Source organism: Microdochium trichocladiopsis (genome assembly GCF_020744255.1).
Source record: "Microdochium trichocladiopsis strain MPI-CAGE-CH-0230 chromosome Unknown B0I36scaffold_1, whole genome shotgun sequence".
Lineage (NCBI taxonomy): Eukaryota > Fungi > Ascomycota > Sordariomycetes > Xylariales > Microdochiaceae > Microdochium > Microdochium trichocladiopsis.
This window is the reverse complement of record NW_025763544.1, coordinates 4329618-4349367: the sequence shown is the minus strand read 5'-3', so window position 1 is coordinate 4349367 and position 19750 is coordinate 4329618. Positions and strand designations below refer to the sequence as shown.

At 54.9% G+C, this 19750-nt stretch overlaps 7 protein-coding genes across 7 annotated transcripts; 3 read left to right on the top strand and 4 right to left on the bottom strand.

Moving 5' to 3' along the window:
* Positions 1 to 35: 35 nt before the first annotated feature.
* B0I36DRAFT_379833 (uncharacterized protein) lies at positions 36 to 3070 on the bottom strand (the record flags this gene model as incomplete). Its single annotated transcript, XM_046160793.1, has 5 exons — positions 2622 to 3070; positions 2441 to 2554; positions 1507 to 2375; positions 115 to 1449; positions 36 to 46 (listed from the first exon to the last, which is right to left on the bottom strand). Exons 1-5 carry the CDS (start codon positions 2663 to 2665, stop codon positions 36 to 38), a joined length of 2373 nt encoding a protein of 790 aa, XP_046019044.1. The 5' UTR covers positions 2666 to 3070.
* B0I36DRAFT_427292 (uncharacterized protein) lies at positions 2957 to 4810 on the top strand (the record flags this gene model as incomplete). Its single annotated transcript, XM_046162423.1, has 4 exons — positions 2957 to 3065; positions 3303 to 3664; positions 3866 to 4174; positions 4326 to 4810. The coding sequence occupies 4 exons, from the start codon at positions 2957 to 2959 to the stop codon at positions 4722 to 4724; spliced, it is 1179 nt and encodes a 392-aa protein (XP_046019043.1). The 3' UTR covers positions 4725 to 4810.
* A 1-nt stretch (position 4811) lies between these two features.
* On the bottom strand, positions 4812 to 5884 carry B0I36DRAFT_311894 (cell cycle control protein cwf14). Its single transcript, XM_046152433.1, has 2 exons — positions 5409 to 5884; positions 4812 to 5335 (listed from the first exon to the last, which is right to left on the bottom strand). The coding sequence occupies exons 1-2, from the start codon at positions 5712 to 5714 to the stop codon at positions 5192 to 5194; spliced, it is 450 nt and encodes a 149-aa protein (XP_046019042.1). The 5' UTR covers positions 5715 to 5884; the 3' UTR covers positions 4812 to 5191.
* Positions 5885 to 6195: 311 nt separating this feature from the next.
* Positions 6196 to 6983, top strand: B0I36DRAFT_358204 (complex 1 protein; the record flags this gene model as incomplete). Its single annotated transcript, XM_046157926.1, has 5 exons — positions 6196 to 6238; positions 6293 to 6354; positions 6471 to 6617; positions 6794 to 6904; positions 6972 to 6983. The coding sequence occupies 5 exons, from the start codon at positions 6196 to 6198 to the stop codon at positions 6981 to 6983; spliced, it is 375 nt and encodes a 124-aa protein (XP_046019041.1).
* A 233-nt stretch (positions 6984 to 7216) lies between these two features.
* Positions 7217 to 7879, bottom strand: B0I36DRAFT_344635 (DNA-directed RNA polymerase; the record flags this gene model as incomplete). The annotated part of the gene is made up of 4 exons (XM_046156285.1): positions 7217 to 7347; positions 7410 to 7486; positions 7550 to 7641; positions 7712 to 7879. The coding sequence occupies 4 exons, from the start codon at positions 7877 to 7879 to the stop codon at positions 7217 to 7219; spliced, it is 468 nt and encodes a 155-aa protein (XP_046019040.1).
* Positions 7880 to 11177: 3298 nt separating this feature from the next.
* Positions 11178 to 12580, top strand: B0I36DRAFT_358202 (uncharacterized protein; the record flags this gene model as incomplete). Its single annotated transcript, XM_046157925.1, has 2 exons — positions 11178 to 11428; positions 11500 to 12580. 2 exons carry the CDS (start codon positions 11178 to 11180, stop codon positions 12578 to 12580), a joined length of 1332 nt encoding a protein of 443 aa, XP_046019039.1.
* An 823-nt stretch (positions 12581 to 13403) lies between these two features.
* B0I36DRAFT_379829 (kinase-like domain-containing protein) lies at positions 13404 to 17145 on the bottom strand (the record flags this gene model as incomplete). Its single annotated transcript, XM_046160792.1, has 3 exons — positions 15687 to 17145; positions 15475 to 15580; positions 13404 to 13702 (listed from the first exon to the last, which is right to left on the bottom strand). Exons 1-3 carry the CDS (start codon positions 17025 to 17027, stop codon positions 13404 to 13406), a joined length of 1746 nt encoding a protein of 581 aa, XP_046019038.1. The 5' UTR covers positions 17028 to 17145.
* Between the last annotated feature and the right edge of the window lie 2605 nt (positions 17146 to 19750).

Genomic DNA, 19750 nt, shown 5'->3' with positions numbered 1-19750 from the left:
GAGCTAAAGATTCAAGGACGGCATGTCTTGAGCTCTCATGCTGTGGCTGGAGGGAAAATCTTTCGACTCCACGATTTTGCGATTGTGACTGACGAGGAGATGCGGCACCCTCACCCACTTTGTCAAATGCGGAGCGACGGTCATTGCGGACACCAACGCCCGGGACTTGGCCGGTGACTCCACCGAGGCTTTCGCGCATATCGTCACGACTCCCAACGGAAGAGCGCGGAACGTATGACCTGTCTATGATTGCCTGCCCTCGAGCCTGTGTGCTGGGCTCGTTCCAGCTGGCATTGTAGAAGTATTCCCACGGTAGATTCGGGATTTGCTTTGCAACAGGAGACGGCTGATCCGAGCTATGTCCAATGTGACCAAATATGTCATTGGCCGTAGAAGTGTTCATACCATAGCTACTTTCATGAAAGGCGCTGCTGTGCTTCGACGATCCGTCGTCAGCGGGATCGAGCAATTTGTTGACCATGTCGAGCATTTCGCTGTCCTGGTTGAGTTCAGAGTCGCCAACAGCGCTCGTTGCTTTGTTCGCATTGGGTTGGGCAGAGATGCGTTCGCTGTGGGTGGCGTCGTTCGTAGGGTGGGCGGCGATCTGCTTGTCCGACAGCAGTGTTCCAGGCGACACAGCATTCGTAGGGGTCAGAGCGCGGGTCGCGGACTGCGTCTGAACCGGCCGAGTACCCTGTTGGTCGTGTATGATTTTAGAATTGGGCAACTCCAGTCGCCTAAGCATACGAGACATTTCGATCTCAGTAATGTATGAGGCGGCTGGATTTTCATCTGTAAAAACCCAACCCTCGGTTGTGCGTCCGTCGGGACGCTGAATGGCTGTGATCGAGACCGGAAAGTGCGTGCTACCAGCAAGAAGGATGCCGCAGTAGACTATGTCCCGGATTCGCCACACCGTCTCCGTTTGCACACTGTGGTTGGCCCCCAATTCTTCCTTGCGCTGTTTGCGGACCTTGAACTTTTTGTACGTTCGGGTGTCACTTTCTTCGAGGACGTGGAAAAACAGCGGGAGCCTGCGATCCTCGAGCGGCCGCAAGCCGATGGCCTCGACATCCTCGGGCAGGAGATACGCTGACTTGAGTGTATCGCTGAATTGGTCGACGTATTCATTGAAAAGGGTCAGTGAATCGGCGAGCAGGCGATATACATCACTGGCGTGAGGCTCTAAAAACGCACGATACTCCACAATATCTGAACGAACAGTGTAAATCCATGCGATATACATGCGGAGGAGGGCAAGGTGGCTCGTGAACAGTGCGCTGGAGGACATCGGCGACTCATCGCTGCCAGTTGAGATGACCGAAGTTGGCAATGTGGCCCGGCTGTCAAGAAATTCAGCCTTGACCAGCCGCAAAAGTAGAGCAATGCTGCGGATTGTCCAGCGAAGGAGAAACTGGCAGGTGCGGGATGCGGTCAAAGTCCACGACTCTGCAACCACGGCTCGTTAGCAAGTCGTCCTAATGGAATGTTCCGCACATGGCTGACCTTTGACTTTACTGGTTGCGATCTCGTAGGCAGCGATGTTGATCAGTGCCATTCGGAGCAGAACGTGGTTGGGGTTCTGTGCTTTATAAGCCTGCTCAGACCTATGCAGCACTTCGGTTTCGAGCTCGGCCTGTTGCGAAAACGGCTCTCCATGGAAGTAGAACCCATGAAGACGTACAAACCAAGATACCATCGCGTCAGCAGGAGCCCCCGCCTGGGCAGCTGGTGTAGGGTGCTGCAGGCCACGATACTCCCTTTCCAGATTGCCAAGCCCAAGCTCGTGAGGTTTTGCTATAGCGATGGCCCGGTGGAAGTGATAGACTATCTCAAAGTGTTGGGCATGAAGCTGGTAGAGCACCGCCATCTGGTGGTGTGCAGACCCGTTGTCCGGGTCTACGGAGTTCGCAAGCCCATAGTATGCCAGGGCCGTGTCGAAGCTAGTCTTTGTGGACTTGTCCGAAATTTGACAGCGATACCTTGAGAGGTCACCGAGATGAACAAGACTTCTTTGGCAGGAGCTCGTGACGAGCTTGCGCACCGGATCGGGGACCGAGGCATCACGAGACGGCATATCGGTCGGCTGAACATTCAGCCTTTGCGCAGCCTGGCAAAGTTCCGGGATGAAGAAACGGCTGGCAAGGCGTTGAATGTAGCCACAATAGAACGACTGCGAAGTTTTCAGAAAGTCCTTGTACATCCTCTCGAGCTTCCGCTTCTGGACGACCTGGCTCTGGCCACAGAGACGGCCCACGACTCGGCGATACTCACTGTTGACCGAGGTGTGGGCTTGCCAGAGGGTGTGCTCGGCTTTCTTATCAGCGGCATACTCAAAGTCATGGAATATGACTTGCATGCAGGCCAGGCGCAGTCTTCGGCAACGACGAGGTCAAGTCAGCATAGAAAGAGAGCCGCAGGTGGGCCCGGAGCGACGTACTGCGAAAGCTTCTGCTCAATGCCGTCGAACATGGCCATGTAGGTTGCGTTGCCGCGTTCCTTCCTCACGTCCGTGACCTGTGCGTGCAGGCTTGCCCGGGTTTTCTGGACGTCACTGGAGCTAGGTCAGCTCGGAACAGGCCGGATAAGAGAGCTGGCGAAGGCCATGGCTGTGGCATTACCCCCAACTTGCGCGCGCCATGGAGCGCGCGGTGGGCACATCCATGGCGAGTGCCGAGACAGGACCTCGGGAGCAAACCCGGCAGAAGGGCTCAGAGCTCAAGCTCGAGATCACACACGGTCTGGCTGCACTCGCGGAGGCAAGAGCGACCCATTATTCAGGAGGCAGGCGAGATCTAGGCGGGCGTGGTGGAGAGTGGCCGCCTCGAACATTGGCGACGGGCTGTCAAGGAGGATCGACAATAAAGGCCGATCGAGTTTCTACGTCTTGCAGCGTCCTTGGGGCGCGTGGGTGAAGAGCTACCCTGAGCAATGCGCAGCAAGGCGCGGCGACAGGATGCGCAAGCGTTTTGCGACAGGGTTGACGGTAGGCGCGACGGCAGCAGTGGTGATGCGCTGGAAGAATCCTCTGGAGGAAGCGCTTCGAGGATCCAAGGCTGTCGCTTGTGCGTGCGACAGGCAGGCGGCCTGACGAAATGGGGCACAGCTATTATGTAGCACTATCGACAAAGAAAATCCAGGGACCTGCCAGCGCCCAAGGTTGGGTGGGTGTGGACTGGCACCACTGGCTCCATCCGTTGCCCCTCGCCTGGTGCGCAACCCACCCCACAATGTTGGCCATGACGGCAACTTCGATGGCCACATTCAGTGGTGAGGTCTTGACACAAGACCAGTCTGCACAGGCAGGCGGCCACGCTACAGTGACGCTGAAGACAGCTCAGGGTCTTCTTCCTGCCAGCGCTGCCATGCTAAGGCCCGGACTGCCTCCGCATCTGGGGCCCTTGCTCTGTCTCCAACCGTGCCAACTCAGAGTCCACTCTTGACGACACCGCCACATGGCCCTGCTCGCACCCAGGCACAGCTCCTGACCAGCTTTGCCATCACAGAGGCCTGCTCCAGTCTCGTTGTTCCTGATCTGCGACCTTGGCCGCATCTGCTTTATCACGAAGGCCGCACGTCAACACAAACTCCCAACCTGCACAACTGGAACCGTAGCTGTCGCCATTTCTTGGGCGTCTTGCACTCCATCCGACGCTTGCCCATTGTCAGCAAGCATCGTTGATCCCGAGTCCGATCGGCCTCAAACCAACCACTGGCAACACCGCCCATTGAGTCGTAATCATCATCCTTGCCCGATTTTTGAGTCCTCCGTGTTAGTTTTGCTTTGTCAAGCCAACCCCGCCCTCGCGCTGGATCGCGCTCCGCCCGGGCGATACTAGGGATGAAACGCTCACGTAGTCCTCAGGACGAACACCGCCCACCTGAGCTTAGCGAAGCTACCGAAGCTTCAGGTTCGGCTCGCAAGATTGTCGGCTTGGCCAACTCAGGCTCGTCCTCAGGTGCAAGCACTGAAATGCGATGCACTCTGCCCCCACACAAGGAGCCTCTAGCGTTTCGTTCATATGGAGACTACGAGGCTCATTACAGCAAGGAGCATGTTTACAGATGCGCTGAGTGCCACAAGAACCTGCCGTCTGCCCACTACCTGGGACTTCATTTCGAGGAATGCCACGACCCATTCGCTGCTGTTAGGAGGGATAAGGGAGAACACACTGTGAGTAGCCCGTTCGGAGGCTTGCGCTACTTTTTCCTCTACAATGCGGCGATTTCGTTTCGGGCTTCGTTGAGCACTGGTGACACATGGACAAAGTGACGTTAAGGCACGCTAACATGATCAACGGGACGAACCCTTGTGGCCGTGGTAGTATTCTTGCTTCGCCGAGGACTGTAGTCGAAAATGCAGAACGCCACAGAAGCGTCGCTTGCACGCCATTGACAAACACATGTTCCCCAAGAACTACTTCTTCGCTGTGACGAAAGAGGGCGTTGATGGCAGATCATCACTCCTGCTAGGTCCTGGTCATCATCGACGGAAGTCTTCAGGCGCAAATAGCACCCTCGCTTCAGCAGCACCTGGTCGAAGCCCGAGTGGGAAACCATATTCCCAAGCCAGCCGTGATGGCGAGGAGCCTAGAACAGATCCTGTAGAGCAGTCCGACCACGATATGGAAGACCTCACTGGAGCAATGTCCTCTCTCCAGTTCGTTCCTACAAGCATACGTTTTGGCCGATCAGGGAAGAGGTCGGGCTTCGCGAAAAGATGAGGGCCTGCCACATGCAGCTTGAGGAAACTACTGTCTTCGGCGACATACAGCAATATGTCATAGGAATGTCTACGAGATTCATGTGCAACCGGTGTCTAGGCTTCTGCGAAATGTGGTCAACTCGACTTGTCATGGCCCAGAGAAAAGTACTTTTGATGATGGGCACCCCTTGGACGCCAGGCAAAACTGCTGGCAACTCAATAATCCCGTTCGCTCTGCTTGGCAAGCAATTCCCCCCGAGGACGACCGCACGGCGCCTCTGGCATGCACTACGGACCACGCAACGTCGACTCGACAGAGCTGCAAGCTCGACATGTTCCCAAGCCCGCCTAGCGGTCGTCCCGGTCGTCATTACTGTATGCCTGTATCATGCTATGCACCGCGATTTCTATGCCCATGTAACCACGAACGCCACGCAAAAACAAGAAGCAACAATGGGTATCTCGTATTCTGCCATAAAGGCCGCCTCAATCACTCGAGGCACATCCTCGACACCCGCAGCTTGCGCACTGGATATCGCCTTCGTCCTTCATTTGGGCCTTTGGCACCCTGCATATACAAGTCGACTGGAAGTTGGTCTCTTTCGTCTGGATACACCGTAAACAGCATAGCTGTAACATTAAACCGCCCGATTAGCATGAAATGCCAGAGGTGTTATGGACTGGATATCAAGGACGACTGTACCTTTTCGTAGCCCTGCTTCTTCCATTTCGCAATCAGCATGGCATCGGCGTAGCCATTCTTCAACAGCCAGTCATAGAGCTGCTTGCTGATCGCTTCCTTCTCGTAATAAAGCTCGTATACATAACGGCTGCGTTGATGGGCGATTTGGAAGATGGGCCACGTCGCCTGCGACTTGGCCACGTTGTTATTCGGCGCATTCTGAGCATCCTTCATCTTGATGTTGAAGACTTCAAGATCATCGCGTATGTTGTCAAAGCCTGCCGGCGGTTTCTTGTTTCGTGACGCATGTGTTCGGATGGCGGGCATGTCTTATGGGTATCCCAAGTCGGTGGAGCGGGAGCAAGGGGTGCTACTGTGACGTGGCGTTGGTCGCCTGATCAAAGACTTTGTCTTGAGCACAAGTCTTACGGCTGGGCCGTCGTGTTGTAGTTCGATGTGAGGTTACGAGACGATCGTGAAAAGCTCTTGGAAGTTGCAAGTCTGTGGTGGGGCCAGAGATGTGAACCGCGTAGCGCGAATCAACAGCTCGAGGCAGTACGACGCTGAGCCGTGCTGACGTAACAATCCAAGTCCAGTCGTCGTCGGCTGCTCCCCACTTGCTCCCTGGAAGGGCTGCTCCAAGGACACTGGACGCACAAGCCACACAGCCTGGCTTCCGGCGTGGCTACACAGGCCCTGACCCGCTCCCTACCTGAGCCCACCTCCAGCATCACGCATTCAAACAGCTCGTCCCTCCTCGCTGGCCTGAAGACGACGACGTAGCAGCAGCAGCAGATCACCCATCATCATGGCGGTAACACCAACCCAATTCGCGCGCACCACGCGCACCTGTCAGTTCATGCACCTCCGATCTCTCTACATATATGTGGCTAATCCTTCCGTAGCTGCCAATTGGAACGATGCCCGGCGGCGAGTCCTCTCTGCCTACAGAGAATGGATCCGAGCTGTATGTTACCCAGCCGACCTTCCCTCCCCGTCACGTATATCCACGGCGATATGATCGATACTCTACCTTGCAGGACACGCAGAAGCTCACGCGCATCACTATCACAACAATCCTAGGCACCCGAGATCCAACAGCTTTACTCCGTTCCTTTACCTGTCTCGGTTATGCGCACACGGATGCGGCAAGAGTTTGAGCGCCACAGATACGTCAACAAACTCCCGGTCGTCGATGTTCTGCTCATGCAAAACAATGCCGAATACCAGGTCAGTATGCACCAGGTTTGATTGAGGAGAGGTGGATGACAGCTTGGCGTGAAAGAAGAGGTCGAAAGAGTGGTGGCCTGTGGTTCCGCGAAGCAAAGATTGCCACGAGGATAATGTGCTACGACTGAGGCTCTGTTCGATTGATCGAGGCGGCTGCTTACAGATATTTGTTATAGGAAATGATGAACTACTGGAAACAGCTCACCCATGTTATGTCATACTTTCCCGAGGAGAGCTTCCGCGGCACCGAACGGCTTCCCAACACCTTTATGAAGGGTTTCCTTGAGGTAAGCCGTGTTTCAGGCTCTATTCAAATGTAGTTGCGAGCCCAAGCTGACATGTAGCACTGTATAGGGCCGGAACTAGAATTATACGATGAACGCGGGCATCATGAAAACATTGATCATTGTACATAGCAGTCTAGGTCTTTCGCGATACAATAACCACACGGTCGAGAAAGCCTATCGATGTTCCTAGTAACGCGCCCATCTATTAAAGAACTCCTGTAACACCATTGGGAGCGATGTGAAAGCGCTGCCACGCGCCATTCTACCAGACTGCGCCGAACCACACTCTTCTTGCGTCATCGTGATTCCGGGTTAGTCACGCAGGATGCCGTTCTTTTCGTTGAACTCATTTCGCCGAGTCCAGAACTCGTCAGAGACAACATCGCAGAGATCTTCCAGATCCTGCAAACCCTTCTTGAGCGCGTCTGTGGCCTTGTAGTCATCTGCAGACCATTGTCAGTTTTTGATCGCTTTTTGAGAACTCCAAGTCACACCCCGTACTCACTGTACGTCTGGATTCTCAGATTCATCTTCTGCTCAGAAGGATGCGGGATAGCGTAGGCACAGAACTCAACATCGGGGCTGTGAATGAATTTCGTTAGTATTTCTGTCCTTGGTATGAGCTCTGGACAAGCATGCACGTACTTCTTCATGATGATGTAACGAAGAGCATTGCCCAGCGTGTGACTCTCCTTCTCGAACTCGAACGAGGCGGCCGTGTCTGAGGAGCCGGGCAGCTACCAAGCAAGTCAGCGGAAGAGCCATCATTTGGTGATGCTCCTGGATGGTTGCACGTACGATCTTAACCTTCGGCAGCTCCTCCTCCTCCTCCTCCTCTTCTTGTCCGTCAGCGGAGTCGACCATGGCGTCATCGCCGTCCTCCACAACTTCATGCGCCTTCTGAGCCGAGGACGGTACATCCTCCATAGCGGCGTCGGCCGCGGGCTCGGCGCGAGCTTTCGTCCTTCCCGGCATATTTGCTGACAGTTGTAGTACCAAGGATGCCGTGCCTGATCTGTTTCGCTAGTGGGGTCTTCCAGGTACTGCTGACTGGCTGATGCTGCAATGCTGCTGCTTGTAGCCCTTTTTGCGCGGTTTGCGGGCAAGATTGGGATTGTATAGGTACAACGGTGTCACCCGGCTACTGAACGGTGTTTCTCAGAATTGTGATTTGAAGTGTCCTTTTCTAGAACTGAAGTGGTTGCCGACTTCTTGAAATCCGGCGGGATTCTGGAGATGCACCTATGACGATAAAAATGGCGATAAGCCTGCTGCGGCCAGAACTTTTTTCCGGGGGTCGGGGCCCAGCTGGCTTGCAGCTGGCAGACTAGACCCCGAGGACTCCATCACTCACTCGCAGGCATAAGTCAGCTGCGTCCTTTCACGTGTCAAGGCACAACACCTCCATAGTGAGCTCGAGTCACCACCAAGAGCTTGGGGACGGATGCAGTCCAACTACTGCCAACAAGCATTTCACTATCATTATGCAGTGAGCTCAGGACACGGCTTCATGCGAGCCGTGGAGAGCAGATTGCGTTTGTCCGAGAGCGTCGGTTTGCCACGCGCTGCTGCTCTTTGATTGTCATGTTACCATTCCTGGCTGTATCCCTACTAAGGTAGTGACAAAAACCTCTGAACGGCTAAAGCCCCTGAGATTCTAGGGATTTTGTCCATCTCCCACGCCACTCGGCGGCACGTTCACATTCGCATCAAAGCACGCAAAGCACAGGGCCAAGTCGATAAGCAAACAATGAATACCTTTGCGTGTCCTCTGCTCGCCGCGGCGGATGGCGGAGCCGCCGTGTTCTCGGCTCTAGACCCTCCAGCACGGCTAGTATGCATGCGCATAAGCAACGCATTTTGTGACCCTCAACACCCCCACGTAACCAACCCTCCCTCGCTGTGCTGGTTCGTTACCTGCGAAGATTTGCTCGTTTGCTTCATACAGTAGCAGATAGATTCAAAAGCGATAGAAGATGGTGGCCTGATGACGTTGACCAGTCTACCATAGTGAATGCTCTGGCATTCGCCTCTTTGCTGCGTGCAATAGTGCGGCTGGCACCTGCCGCGTTGGCGGGGCTGGCCACTAATAAAAGTCACGATGCATCCAACAGGTTGATTATCTGTGTTGTTATGGCATCGATTGCCATCTCTATATATCAGCGACGCCAGGGGACCGCAATGCCTGGTCGCAGAGCGGTGGGGTGATGACTTGGCCCCATGCTGGTGCCAAGTTGAGGTGAGGCTATTTGATCGTCATGCTCCTGCTGGATCTGAAATCGCACCACAAGGCACACCCCAGCACAACAATTAACGATTGCTGTGCCCGACAGTCCCAGTCGAGTCTCACGACGTGGTTGACTCGCGGAAGCAGAGGCTAGCTGTCTCAGCTAGCTAAGGTGGGCAGGTTGGGATGCGACAGAGTTGACACGAACTCGTGCGGTCTGTCACAGTGACAGGTTAGCACGGACTGCTAAGCGGCGCGGATCCTGGGAGAAAACGTGGCAGGTAGGGCCTGCCGTGTGTAAGCTGTGCTTTGGGGAACTCTGTCGCAAACCTGCTCACTGGTCATAGAGCAGCCTTGAAGACTTCCGAGGACTGGCTAGCTACAGGTTAAACACAGACTTGATGAGTACATGTAGTTTGCCTGGATGTTGGAACCAGCGACCTGCAAGAGGATGATGGGTGACTCACAGAGGCTGGCAGGCCACCCGCCAATGGTTCGCTAGGGATGCGGCTGGCCATGCACCAGATTGCACCTCGAGTGTTTCATGTGCGGGTCGCTCAGGGCTGGGATTCCCCATCGTGGGCCTTGGGTGGAGGAGCTGAGGCTTCCAGGTCAAATGCGCACATCAGAATTTAGCGTGATGGCCTTGTGATTGATCAGCCAGCACTTGCCACCAAGAACGCAGACCCGCCCAGGTAAGGATTCCAGGATTCGAGCTGAACAGGCACACAGTCTTTCTGGCCGAAGGCACAATGGTGTCTTGTTGGTGCTGGCGGGGAATTCGAGGGCCGCCAGTCACTGACGGGCGGGTCTGATCGGGCGAGGCGCGCGACGGCCCAATGGGACGAGTGTCGATCCAATGTTTCAAGTGTCGTCCGCGCAAAGCTGTGTTGCCAGGCACTCAAGCCTCTGGCGCCAGCGCTGCCCGCCAGGTGCACGCGTATCTCCGTTGTGAGACTGACAGCAGCCAGACAGGCAGTGGACACGAAGAACCCACTGCTCGTTAGCGAAGACGGCAGAATTAATTAACAGGCTGGAGGTGCCAGGTGAATAGCCGTCAAACCATCCTGCTGTGACAATGGGAGGAGCCACCTGAATTCACCTGAGCAGAAGGGGTAGTGATTGGGCAAGATGTCGACGAGTGGGGCGCCCGCGGCGGCTGTCGAGCACTCGCCGACCAATCGCCACGCACGCTCGCGCGACACTCGCAACGCGTGCTCGTGCAGCTCGTTGCGCTCACGGCCAGGCTGGACCAGAGATCGGTACGGGACTCGGGCTTGGAGGCAGGGCATTGACTCGGTCGATGAATGCCTCGGGTGCTGCCTCTGTCAGGCAACGGGCCGGCAGAACGACCACGGCAGCAATGGCCGCCGCAGGCGTGCTTCACGAGCATGGCGTCCAATGCTGGCGGCAGGGGCAGCAGGGAGGAGCAGGAGAAAGAAGCAACCCGACCTGGAAGGCGAGGGTCTGCGGGTCTGACAGTTTGATGGTCGGGTCCCTCGAGACATGGGCCGGCCGCACCCCTGGCTCATTCCACATGTCCTGCCGCACGCCCCTGCTCACTCTGTAACAGCCCGCGCCCGCCCCATCCCAACGCTACTCTCACCACCACCACCACCACCACCACCACTACTTCCACTTTCATCCCTCGGCCGCCCGTCCTCCCGCCCAGCACCCCCGACAACCTCTTTTCGTCAAGCACTCCTCCGTCGCCTCTAACCCTCTCTTTGTTTTCCCCTCCCACCCGTCTATCGCGTGGCCTCTTCGTTTTTTTTTTTCCTGCCCTTCCAACAGCGTCAGCACGCATCGACGTTCTTAACGTCCGCCCCGCCTCGCTCGCTTCGCTACGTCGTCCAACCTGCTCGCCTGCCCGCAGGCAACCTGGCCTCGCCGCCCACCTTCGCGCCATTACACACGTCCAAATCACGCTCTTGCTAGCTCCTACAAGCGGCCTGGGCAGATCATCACCTCCACCAGCATCTTCACGGGCCTCGCGTTCCCTGCTGCTTTTCTTTCCGACTTCAAATCATGAGTGCTGCTGTCGCCATGGCTCCCTCCCCGGCCGCCCTTGACAGGCGCACCTTTACAGAGCTCGCGCCGCCCTCCAACCCGCCTCACCACAGCGCCGACCATCCTGCGCATGCCGCCTCCACCTCGCCCGCTGCGCAGCGCCTCTCCGCCAACACTCCGGCCTCGTCAAACACACCCAACCCCATTGCTCCTCGGCCAGCTCGTCTTTCTGGCAGTCGTAGCCCGACCAGAACCGCCCAAGCACCAAAGTCATCTCCACCCAGCGCGTAAGTCTGATTAGTATTGTTACATGGTCCTCCTGCCTTTAGTGGAAATTCCTGACCCCAAGTCAAAGCAGCTCCCGAAGCGCGTTGCCCGGTCCCAGAATTGTGGTCAAAAAGGAACCGAGATCGCCAGTTCTGCCGTCCACACGCCATCGTCCGCGGAAGCTTGACTTGTCCAAGGGTAATGTCGGCTCCGGTGCGGCCACTGCCCGCCCCGCCCTGGGCGCTCGCGACTCGCTCGGTATTCAGGAAGTCGGCTTGGCTTGCTTATCGCCCGGTTTCATGACCCAGGATCCTGTCATGCAGGAACATCTTCAGCAAAGTCTGAATGTGCGTGAACAGCAGCGTCGGATCATCGAGGCTAGACTTCAGCAGCAGTCGGGCAAAGGCGACTCGCTCGACAGTGCCAAGGACTCCGATCCGAATCAGTTTGCCGCCAAAACCCCAGGCATGTCCCGTCGCAACAAGGCCCCAGCAGGCCTTAGCATCGTCGCGCCATCGCATGAGCAATTTGCCAATGAGCGTGTCATCCAATCCGCCCCTCTGGGCCAGACCTTCACCGGACGCAACAACCCGCATCCGCTCAGCAGACATCTACTTCAGCAGCCAGCCCACCTGTCCAATGCTTCACACATTCAACACAACCCAGCCCACCAGACTGCCAACCGCTTGCCCCCCATTTCCGATGTCTTTGGATCAGGGCTTCCTGTACCTCAGGATTCCAACGGCTCGCGCCAACTACACCCGGGAGCCAGCCATGCGCCGATGGCCTCGCCTGGTCTGCCCCCTGCGCATCACTCACAAGGCCCACAATCGGCGCGGCCAAGGGAGTACAAGTCAGCTGAGGAGGCACAACACGAGATTTCTGGTGGACGCCCAGAGCTCCTGCCCAAGCTTGTACACTACACCGGCCACCAACCACCAACCCCACCGTCACCACGGTCCAGCGCCGCCCATGATGCTGGCCATGGAATGGGCAAACGCCGCACACGTGCCGAGTACGAAGACGGTGCCAGTCCGCCACTTGGGCATGGCAGGTCTGCTACGAGACGGGGTCCTTTTGGCGCCGGCCGTGACAGCCCAGAAACTCAACGGCAGAAGCGAGAGGAGTTCCTCCAGCTCTGCGAACGAGCGTGGGATCTCTTCCATTCATGAGCACCGAGTTGAACTACTTCGAGTTGGCATGTATTCGGTTGTACATGGCACTTCGCCGCCTCCCTTTATGTCAATCGCTTTCTTCTGAACATGGGGTAAATTTTCCTGCTTGACGAATAGGCTCTCATTCGTATGTTCTGGTGTCAATCAGTCCTGTTACATTATATTTTGCTGCTTGGCTCTTTCAAGGGGTTTCTGGCGTTGGGCTTGTCATGCGGATGGTTTTTTAGGGGTCATTGGGGTGCTTCGGGGGTGGTAATTCTGAAAATGCACATGGTTCATCTGGCATTGGAGTTGTGGGGGCGTAATGGTTAGCGGAAGTTGAACTAAAAGGTTCATGGAATATATCTTGACACATAAGAAAAGGGGGTTCGCTGGCGTCTCCGACTTCGACCATTGCAACGCCGCTTCTAGGAGCTAGCTTCTATTTTGCACGCGAGCCCTTGGTCCAGCAATTGGCAAGCGCGCAACGATTACCCAACTCGCAGTTGATCTGCCGCGTCTGATGATAGAAGACCTGTCTTCATCAGGCAAGGCATTGGGGAGGGGTTCTAGATAAACTGAATACATGGCAGAACGACCTCGCTGTCCACGGAAGGATTTGTCCCTGGTTGACAAATTGACATGGGACGATGCTCGTCGGTGTGCTGATGATTTACCATCGTGGGCTTCCATGCTTCTAGACAGTTGGAGACAATGAGAAGGCTTAATGGAGCCTTGTCCAACACTTCGACCTCACCGCGACTTTCACGGCCTTTCCGCCCGAATGTGGTGTGGCTCGCGCATGCCACTTCTTGTCCTCAATGGCGCCATGCTAATGGTACTATTCGAGCCCTTCGGTATGGGACGATGGCCCTTGAAGTAGCGACCATCCAGCTGCTGGAGACAATGACGAGGGGAGGCTCCTTGGTGAGCGTGATGTGAACTTCTCGTTCCACTGTGGCTTCCACGGGGCCTCAACGCCAATCCAGCGCTGGCGCATCCTCCAGTCCTTGTCCTTGAAAAGGCGAGTGCGATCGACGTGCTGGAAATTCTCCAGCATGTCCTCGTAGGTGATCCAGAAAATCGAGTCGTTGCCGAACTCGTGGTCGAACTCGTTGTCGAACTCACTATAGGTAGTGGCTAGCTAAAAGGAGAAGTACTTGTAGTTTCAGTATCTAGGTACGTATAGAGAAAATCTAGACTCCAGTGTGATTCAGCTCTACTGGGCATGTCAATCAAGTTGAAGGCAGGTCATGCGAGTTGAGATAGAGTCGCAGCCATTGGCCGGCCACTCAGACCATGGTAGTGAGAATGTTCTCGACTGAATCAGAATCAGAATGTGGATAGGCGACTCAGCTCCACTGTACATCGTACAAGATCCCTCAGATACAGAAGAAGAGTCCCGTATCATTAAAATGCATGAAGCAACATATAGCCTTTGTTGGAGACACATAGCAACGGCAGAAATGTGCTGAGTCGAGTTAAACATCATCCCTCAAGCAAGTCGCAGTGACGGGGCTCCAGAAGTGAGTATTCGTCTATGGTGCCAACCTTGCCTGCACCGAGGTCTGGCTTGGATGGGGCAATGAAATGATCCTTGAAGCTCTCGATATTGTATCATCATAGCCGACTATGAGCAAAAGCTTACCCGCAGGGGGGCTAGGTCTCTGTCCTTCTGTCATCTATTATCACGGGGCATAATAAACACCACTCTATCCGAGCGGATCGTGAGCAGCAATGTTGCTAACTGTCAAGGATGAGGTGGCCAGTGATATCAGCCGAGGGTCACTAAATCTGCCGTTCTGGGGCAGAAGAGAAGGGCAGTGAGACAAAGTGTAAATCAACCGGGCTGCTATTAATGGCCTCCGGGATGGGTGGATCAGGAGCATGGGCACTCCTTCGGCTGTCGTGATAAGTACTTGGCATGGTGCTTCGTATGATATTTCTGAGCGGGAACAATAGAGGCCGTGGAACAGGAGCGCATTCAGTACGACCGGGGACAGATGAGTTTATGGCCCCGTAGGGGATGAAAGGCAGGATATCACCTTGGTGCGACAGCGAAGGTGCTGATGCATACCTTAAATGGGATGTGTAGATAATATACACCCTAAGGGTTTTCTAGAGCTGATCTGACCTTATTGAACTACATGGGCTGCTGCTATGCTTGTAGTGTAGCAGAACGTGATCAAACTCTAGCTTGGCTATTTGAGGCTCCTCATGTGGCGAAACACCGGAAACATGAACGCCTTCCAGGTGTCAATTGCTCGGGTGAGATATTGCTCAAGGCCATGACTCCAGATCCTGCTCCAATGCGTTCCTTTCGATGCCACCACCCACCCGAGCTTCCAGCCGAAGCTATATGTATAGAGTAGTTTATAGTCTTGATCACTCCTCTGGGTTATGAAACCTGCCGCGCAGGATGAATTATTCGCAATACCCATGTGCATGTTGTATCCCGCCCGCAGCACTCTTGATGGTCGCCGCACGTAGGCTTCTCCATTCCACCGGCATGTCTTCTATCATTGTGTGCATGGATGCTACTCTGTAAAGTCCGTACTCAGGCCGATCGTGTTCACCGGCAGTATTGAGCCAAAAATAACCACAGTCTGGACTGTCTAGAATAATAGTATATGGATACGAAGAGAAAAAGCGCAAATCTGAACGAATGGTACGACGCCAAACTCCTTGCAATGAATCCTAGCCATGTTTCCCCAACCCAGTCGTTGTTCCTTGTCGCTCGCAAGTCGCGCAAGAAGTGTCGTGGTATCGTCATGCTACGGGCCATATAAGGCGAAGGTAAAATAGGAAATGACGGGAGGCGAAGGAGTAACTTCGACCCCCTCAGTCCTGGCAGAGCCTAAACTCCTGCCACCAACCAAGCCTCGACTACAATCCCTCTTCGCCCGCCTTACAAAGCTTGATCTCACGGCCCCACTCAGATTTGAGGACTTGCGACGCGGTAATACGCCGAGAGGGATTAGGATCCAAGATGGAATAAATCACGTTGCGGCAGCGTGCCTATAGTGTAACATGTCAGCACAAGCAAAGTCTTGAAGTCAAGGGCGGAATCCGGCGGAAGTGCAACCATGACCATCCTCCAAGATCAAGGGAGATGAAAACATACCCTGTGCAGGGACTCGATGGGGCCATAACCCTCTTCATCACGACGACCTTCGAGATACCGTTCATAGAACTCGTCCTCGTCCTTTCTCGCGACACGCCATAGATGCCTGCCGGTTCGCATTGCCATGTAAATGACGCCACACGCCCAGACATCAACAGCCCGGGCATCAAACTCGCGATCGACATATTCCTCGGGGGCGATATACGGGGCGGATCCACAAAGGCCAGTGACCATGTGTGCGTCGTTCTCCCAAGCCATGCGGAAACATTCTCCATTGCCGAAATCGGTGATCTTGAGCGCACCATGGGCAGTGAGGAGAAGATTTTCAGGCTTGAGATCACGATGAGCAACTCCCATCTCGTGCATATACTCAACCCCGCGCATCATCTGCTTGAAATAGCAGTCTGCCTCCAGTACCTCGAGCTTGCCAGCAGCGAGGACAAGAGTATAGAGATCCCCGCCGGAACAAAATTCCATCACCTCGCAATAGTCGCCCTTCTGATCCTTGAGAAGATCAAGCGTATGGATAACATTGGGATGACGTAATGACGACGAGATGCAGAACTCTGCGGTCAGGCGCTTGCTGTACTTCTTTTCTGTTTCTTCAGGGCGGCGGCGGAACTCCTTGACCGCAAAAAGCTTCTCGCCGTTGCCGAGCTTCTTATGAGAGATGCGGACGATGCCGAAAGCGCCGCGACCAACAACCTCTTGACACTTGCCGTACTTCTCAACGAGAGTGGTTGACGCATTGGGTCCTCCCTTGCGGTCGTTGGCGATGGCTTCTTTCTCCTGCTTGATCGTATCGACCCAGTTGGAAACGAGCGAGAGATCGGCAGCTGGCGTGTCTTCGTGCTTCTTGCCAAGAAGTGACTTCCACATGTCGGAGAGCTTCTCCTGCCGCTTGGCGCCCTTCAAGTGGTGCTCGTGGCCACCGGGGACATCTGGATTGACAATGTAGCGCTGGCTTGTCGCAGTGCGGGATGACGCTGGCGCGTCAGTCGTGGAGGGTTTCCGGGCGGGCGCGACGGGCTTTGGCGGGGTAGTCGCGCCGTTAGCTGTGGAAGGTGTAGCAGAGGGAGTTGAGCGCTTCGAGGTAGCAGCTGAATCTGCAGACAAAGGGGCGGATCGAGGGAGGTCCTCCTTCTGTGAGAACATGCGTGTCAGGCGGTCCTTGATAGACGCCTTCTCTGGAAGCCGAGAGAGGCTGTCGACAGCGGGGACGGCGGCGGAGCCATGTTGAGGCGCGAGGACGGGTGACTTTGACGAGGCGACGTCGACGGACCGGATCGAGGACTGCTTGGAATTTGTGGACGAGGGAGCATTGTCGGCGGCGGGCGACATTCTCGAGGCGAGCTGGCGAGCGGTCGCCGGTGGGCAGCAGCCCGAGAGTACTGGCGACGAGGACGGAGAAGGCAAAATGGCGATGGGACCGGCGGTGCGCAGGGTGTGTGGCAGCAGAGGCAGGTGGGAGGAGGAGGGCTGCGCAGGCCAGGAGAGGAGGCATTTAATCGCCGTCTTTGCGCAGGGCGTGGCGGCGGGCGGGGACAGCCCTGGAGCGGCCTCGATCGGGCGTGTACGTACTCGAGTGCCTTTGTACCAAGGTACGTACCTCAAGGTACCTAGGTCTTCAGTGGCCGCCTCAAAGGCGGCTGCACTACTTCTGGCGGGGTCGGTGGGCTCGTCGTCACCTGCCCTGCCCAGCTGCCCCCGCTCCCCAGGCCAGGCCGCCTCATTAACTCTCAGGTCATCTCAATGATGCTGCTCTGGGACTCTCCAGGCCGTTCTCTAATGCGCCGGGCTGAGAGCTGACGAGGCTCTTGGTTCAAGCGTGTCAGTGCCGTCCTAGTTGGTCATAGTTGGGGAGCGGCGGCACCAACAGGCGCGACGCCCAATCACGGTGCTCACTACGAGCGACGGCCTCAGGCCCGCAAGCCAGACACTCTTGGTGTCTGTCTGACAAAGCCAGAGTGCAGACTCCTCACGCGCACAGCGTAGACCCTGCCTGCATCACCAGGTCTGTTCTACCGTCTGACAAATCACTACCGCCATCACACCAACTAGACACGGCGTCCGCGTCCATGCAAACACATTATGAGGCATTTGTCGATTTTTCCTGCCCTCCACTTTTTGGCCACGCCTTCCCCCCTGACACCACCATTCTGTTCATGTAAAGGCTTAACCGTGCTAAGCTTTCTAGTGGCCTCTCCAGGCGTCCCACACACCGTCCCGCATTCTGCGTCCTTCTCTCGCTTGTCAGTCAAGTGGATTGCCACGCGCAGGATTTTGTGTGCTCGGCAACTGGCAGGGCTGACCTGCCTCGCCTGAATACTTCGAATACCCATCCTGTTCGCGCATGGTGGCTAGGATCGAGTATTACCATGCCCTAGTCACTTGCATCCTTGGCGGCTGTCATACTGTTCGTAAGGCGCCTGTCCAATCTCCATACCACGTCGAGAAGCAAGAGGCTGCTCGGGCAATGTTGCAGCGCTAGCTACCCGGAATTTTAGCAATGTTAGCCAACCCGCTTGGTCACTCGACATCCGAGCGAAGCCAGGATTCCCCACCATTTCCCATCAATGGAAGCATGACTCCCTCCTTTCTTGTGTCGCAATTGAGACATCCCCGGCCACGGCCAGCAGGTATATACATGTAGAAAAGCCCCGGCCAACGTTTGTTTTGCGTCCACCCCGGCAGATTTTCGCGCTACGAGTTTTGAGATGAATGCCAGGCAGCTATGAGCAGGGGCGTTGTAGATTTGGAACTGCAATATATCGTGCTGGGTGATTTAAAACCCGTACAGTGGAGTCAATGTCCGCGCACACCATTTTCATGTATACCTACTTCAGTATGTTATACGTTTGGCACGTACGCTCAGAGGGTCCCTGTAGCCACATTTGCAAGCAGAAACAGATGTCATACCATCTATGTGACAGGCTCGATTTGGAGTACTGCTGACGCCGGATGAAGGGCTTTAAAGGCGGCGTCGGAACACGGGCTCTGTATATGGATGGATGGCTGTATGCCATGACGAATGGTCAAGTGTGACGCAAGGCGAAGCATATCATTTTTAATGACAAATAGGGTATAGAGCTGTTTATGTAGCACGATGCTTGAAACTTCAACCAGCATAGCTCCTTTGAAGCATGGCAAGTGCCAGCACGATGCTAGCACACCGCTGATATATACTTATATATAATATATGCGCACTCGTGTTGCCTATATGGGTTCAACTGGTACCGATATCGTGAACAACCCCTGGAGACATTCTGCATAAGATAGCGTCCTCAGGTACCAATTGACGCATAGGAGATGTTCAGTCGTCCCTCCCGTGCTGCATCATGAGGCTAGAGAGGTACGACCGCAAAGGCCCGGTAAGGATGACGTATCAAGGTGGGCTGAACGGTCTAATCTCGCGTGTGGAAGGAAGACAATACCTAGAACTCAAAAATGCGACGTAGAGATACGTTCTTGTAATAATCCAATCTCTCGGAGCAGCAGGCTTTTCAGTCTATGGAGAATGAATGGTGACAGTCACTTGCAAGTAGCAATGGGATTCACACCGCTGCACTTCATATTGCCACAAGCTTCCTCATATTCGCTCCGTTTTATGTGCAGTCTTTCAAGAACTCTGCTCTTACTACAAGCAGGCCATACGACGATTGAGCTACTGACCTCGTTACGCCGGCTGGAAATCTCAGGACTTTTTACTATAAAAGGAAGACAATAGTCTTATACGACTCAATTAGGCGACTACTTGGCTCAGCTCTCTGACACAAATAGATTTGAATTGCTGGATGGGCTGCACCTCGTTCGTCACAAATCCACCAGTAACGTCTAATATTGAATCAAAAAGAAATCCTATCTACTAGTCCTGGCTAAGTATCATGATGCTTGCTTGATATTTGAACATGCCGCAGAACTATGAGATATCGCGAAGATGATCAAACTTGCCTAACAATAGCTTTCGCTATAGCGCTGGCTGAGTCATGAAGAATTCATTCAAATGTTTTTGCTTATATATATATATGAGAAGTTGTCAAACACATGAATTGATATCCTGTTCG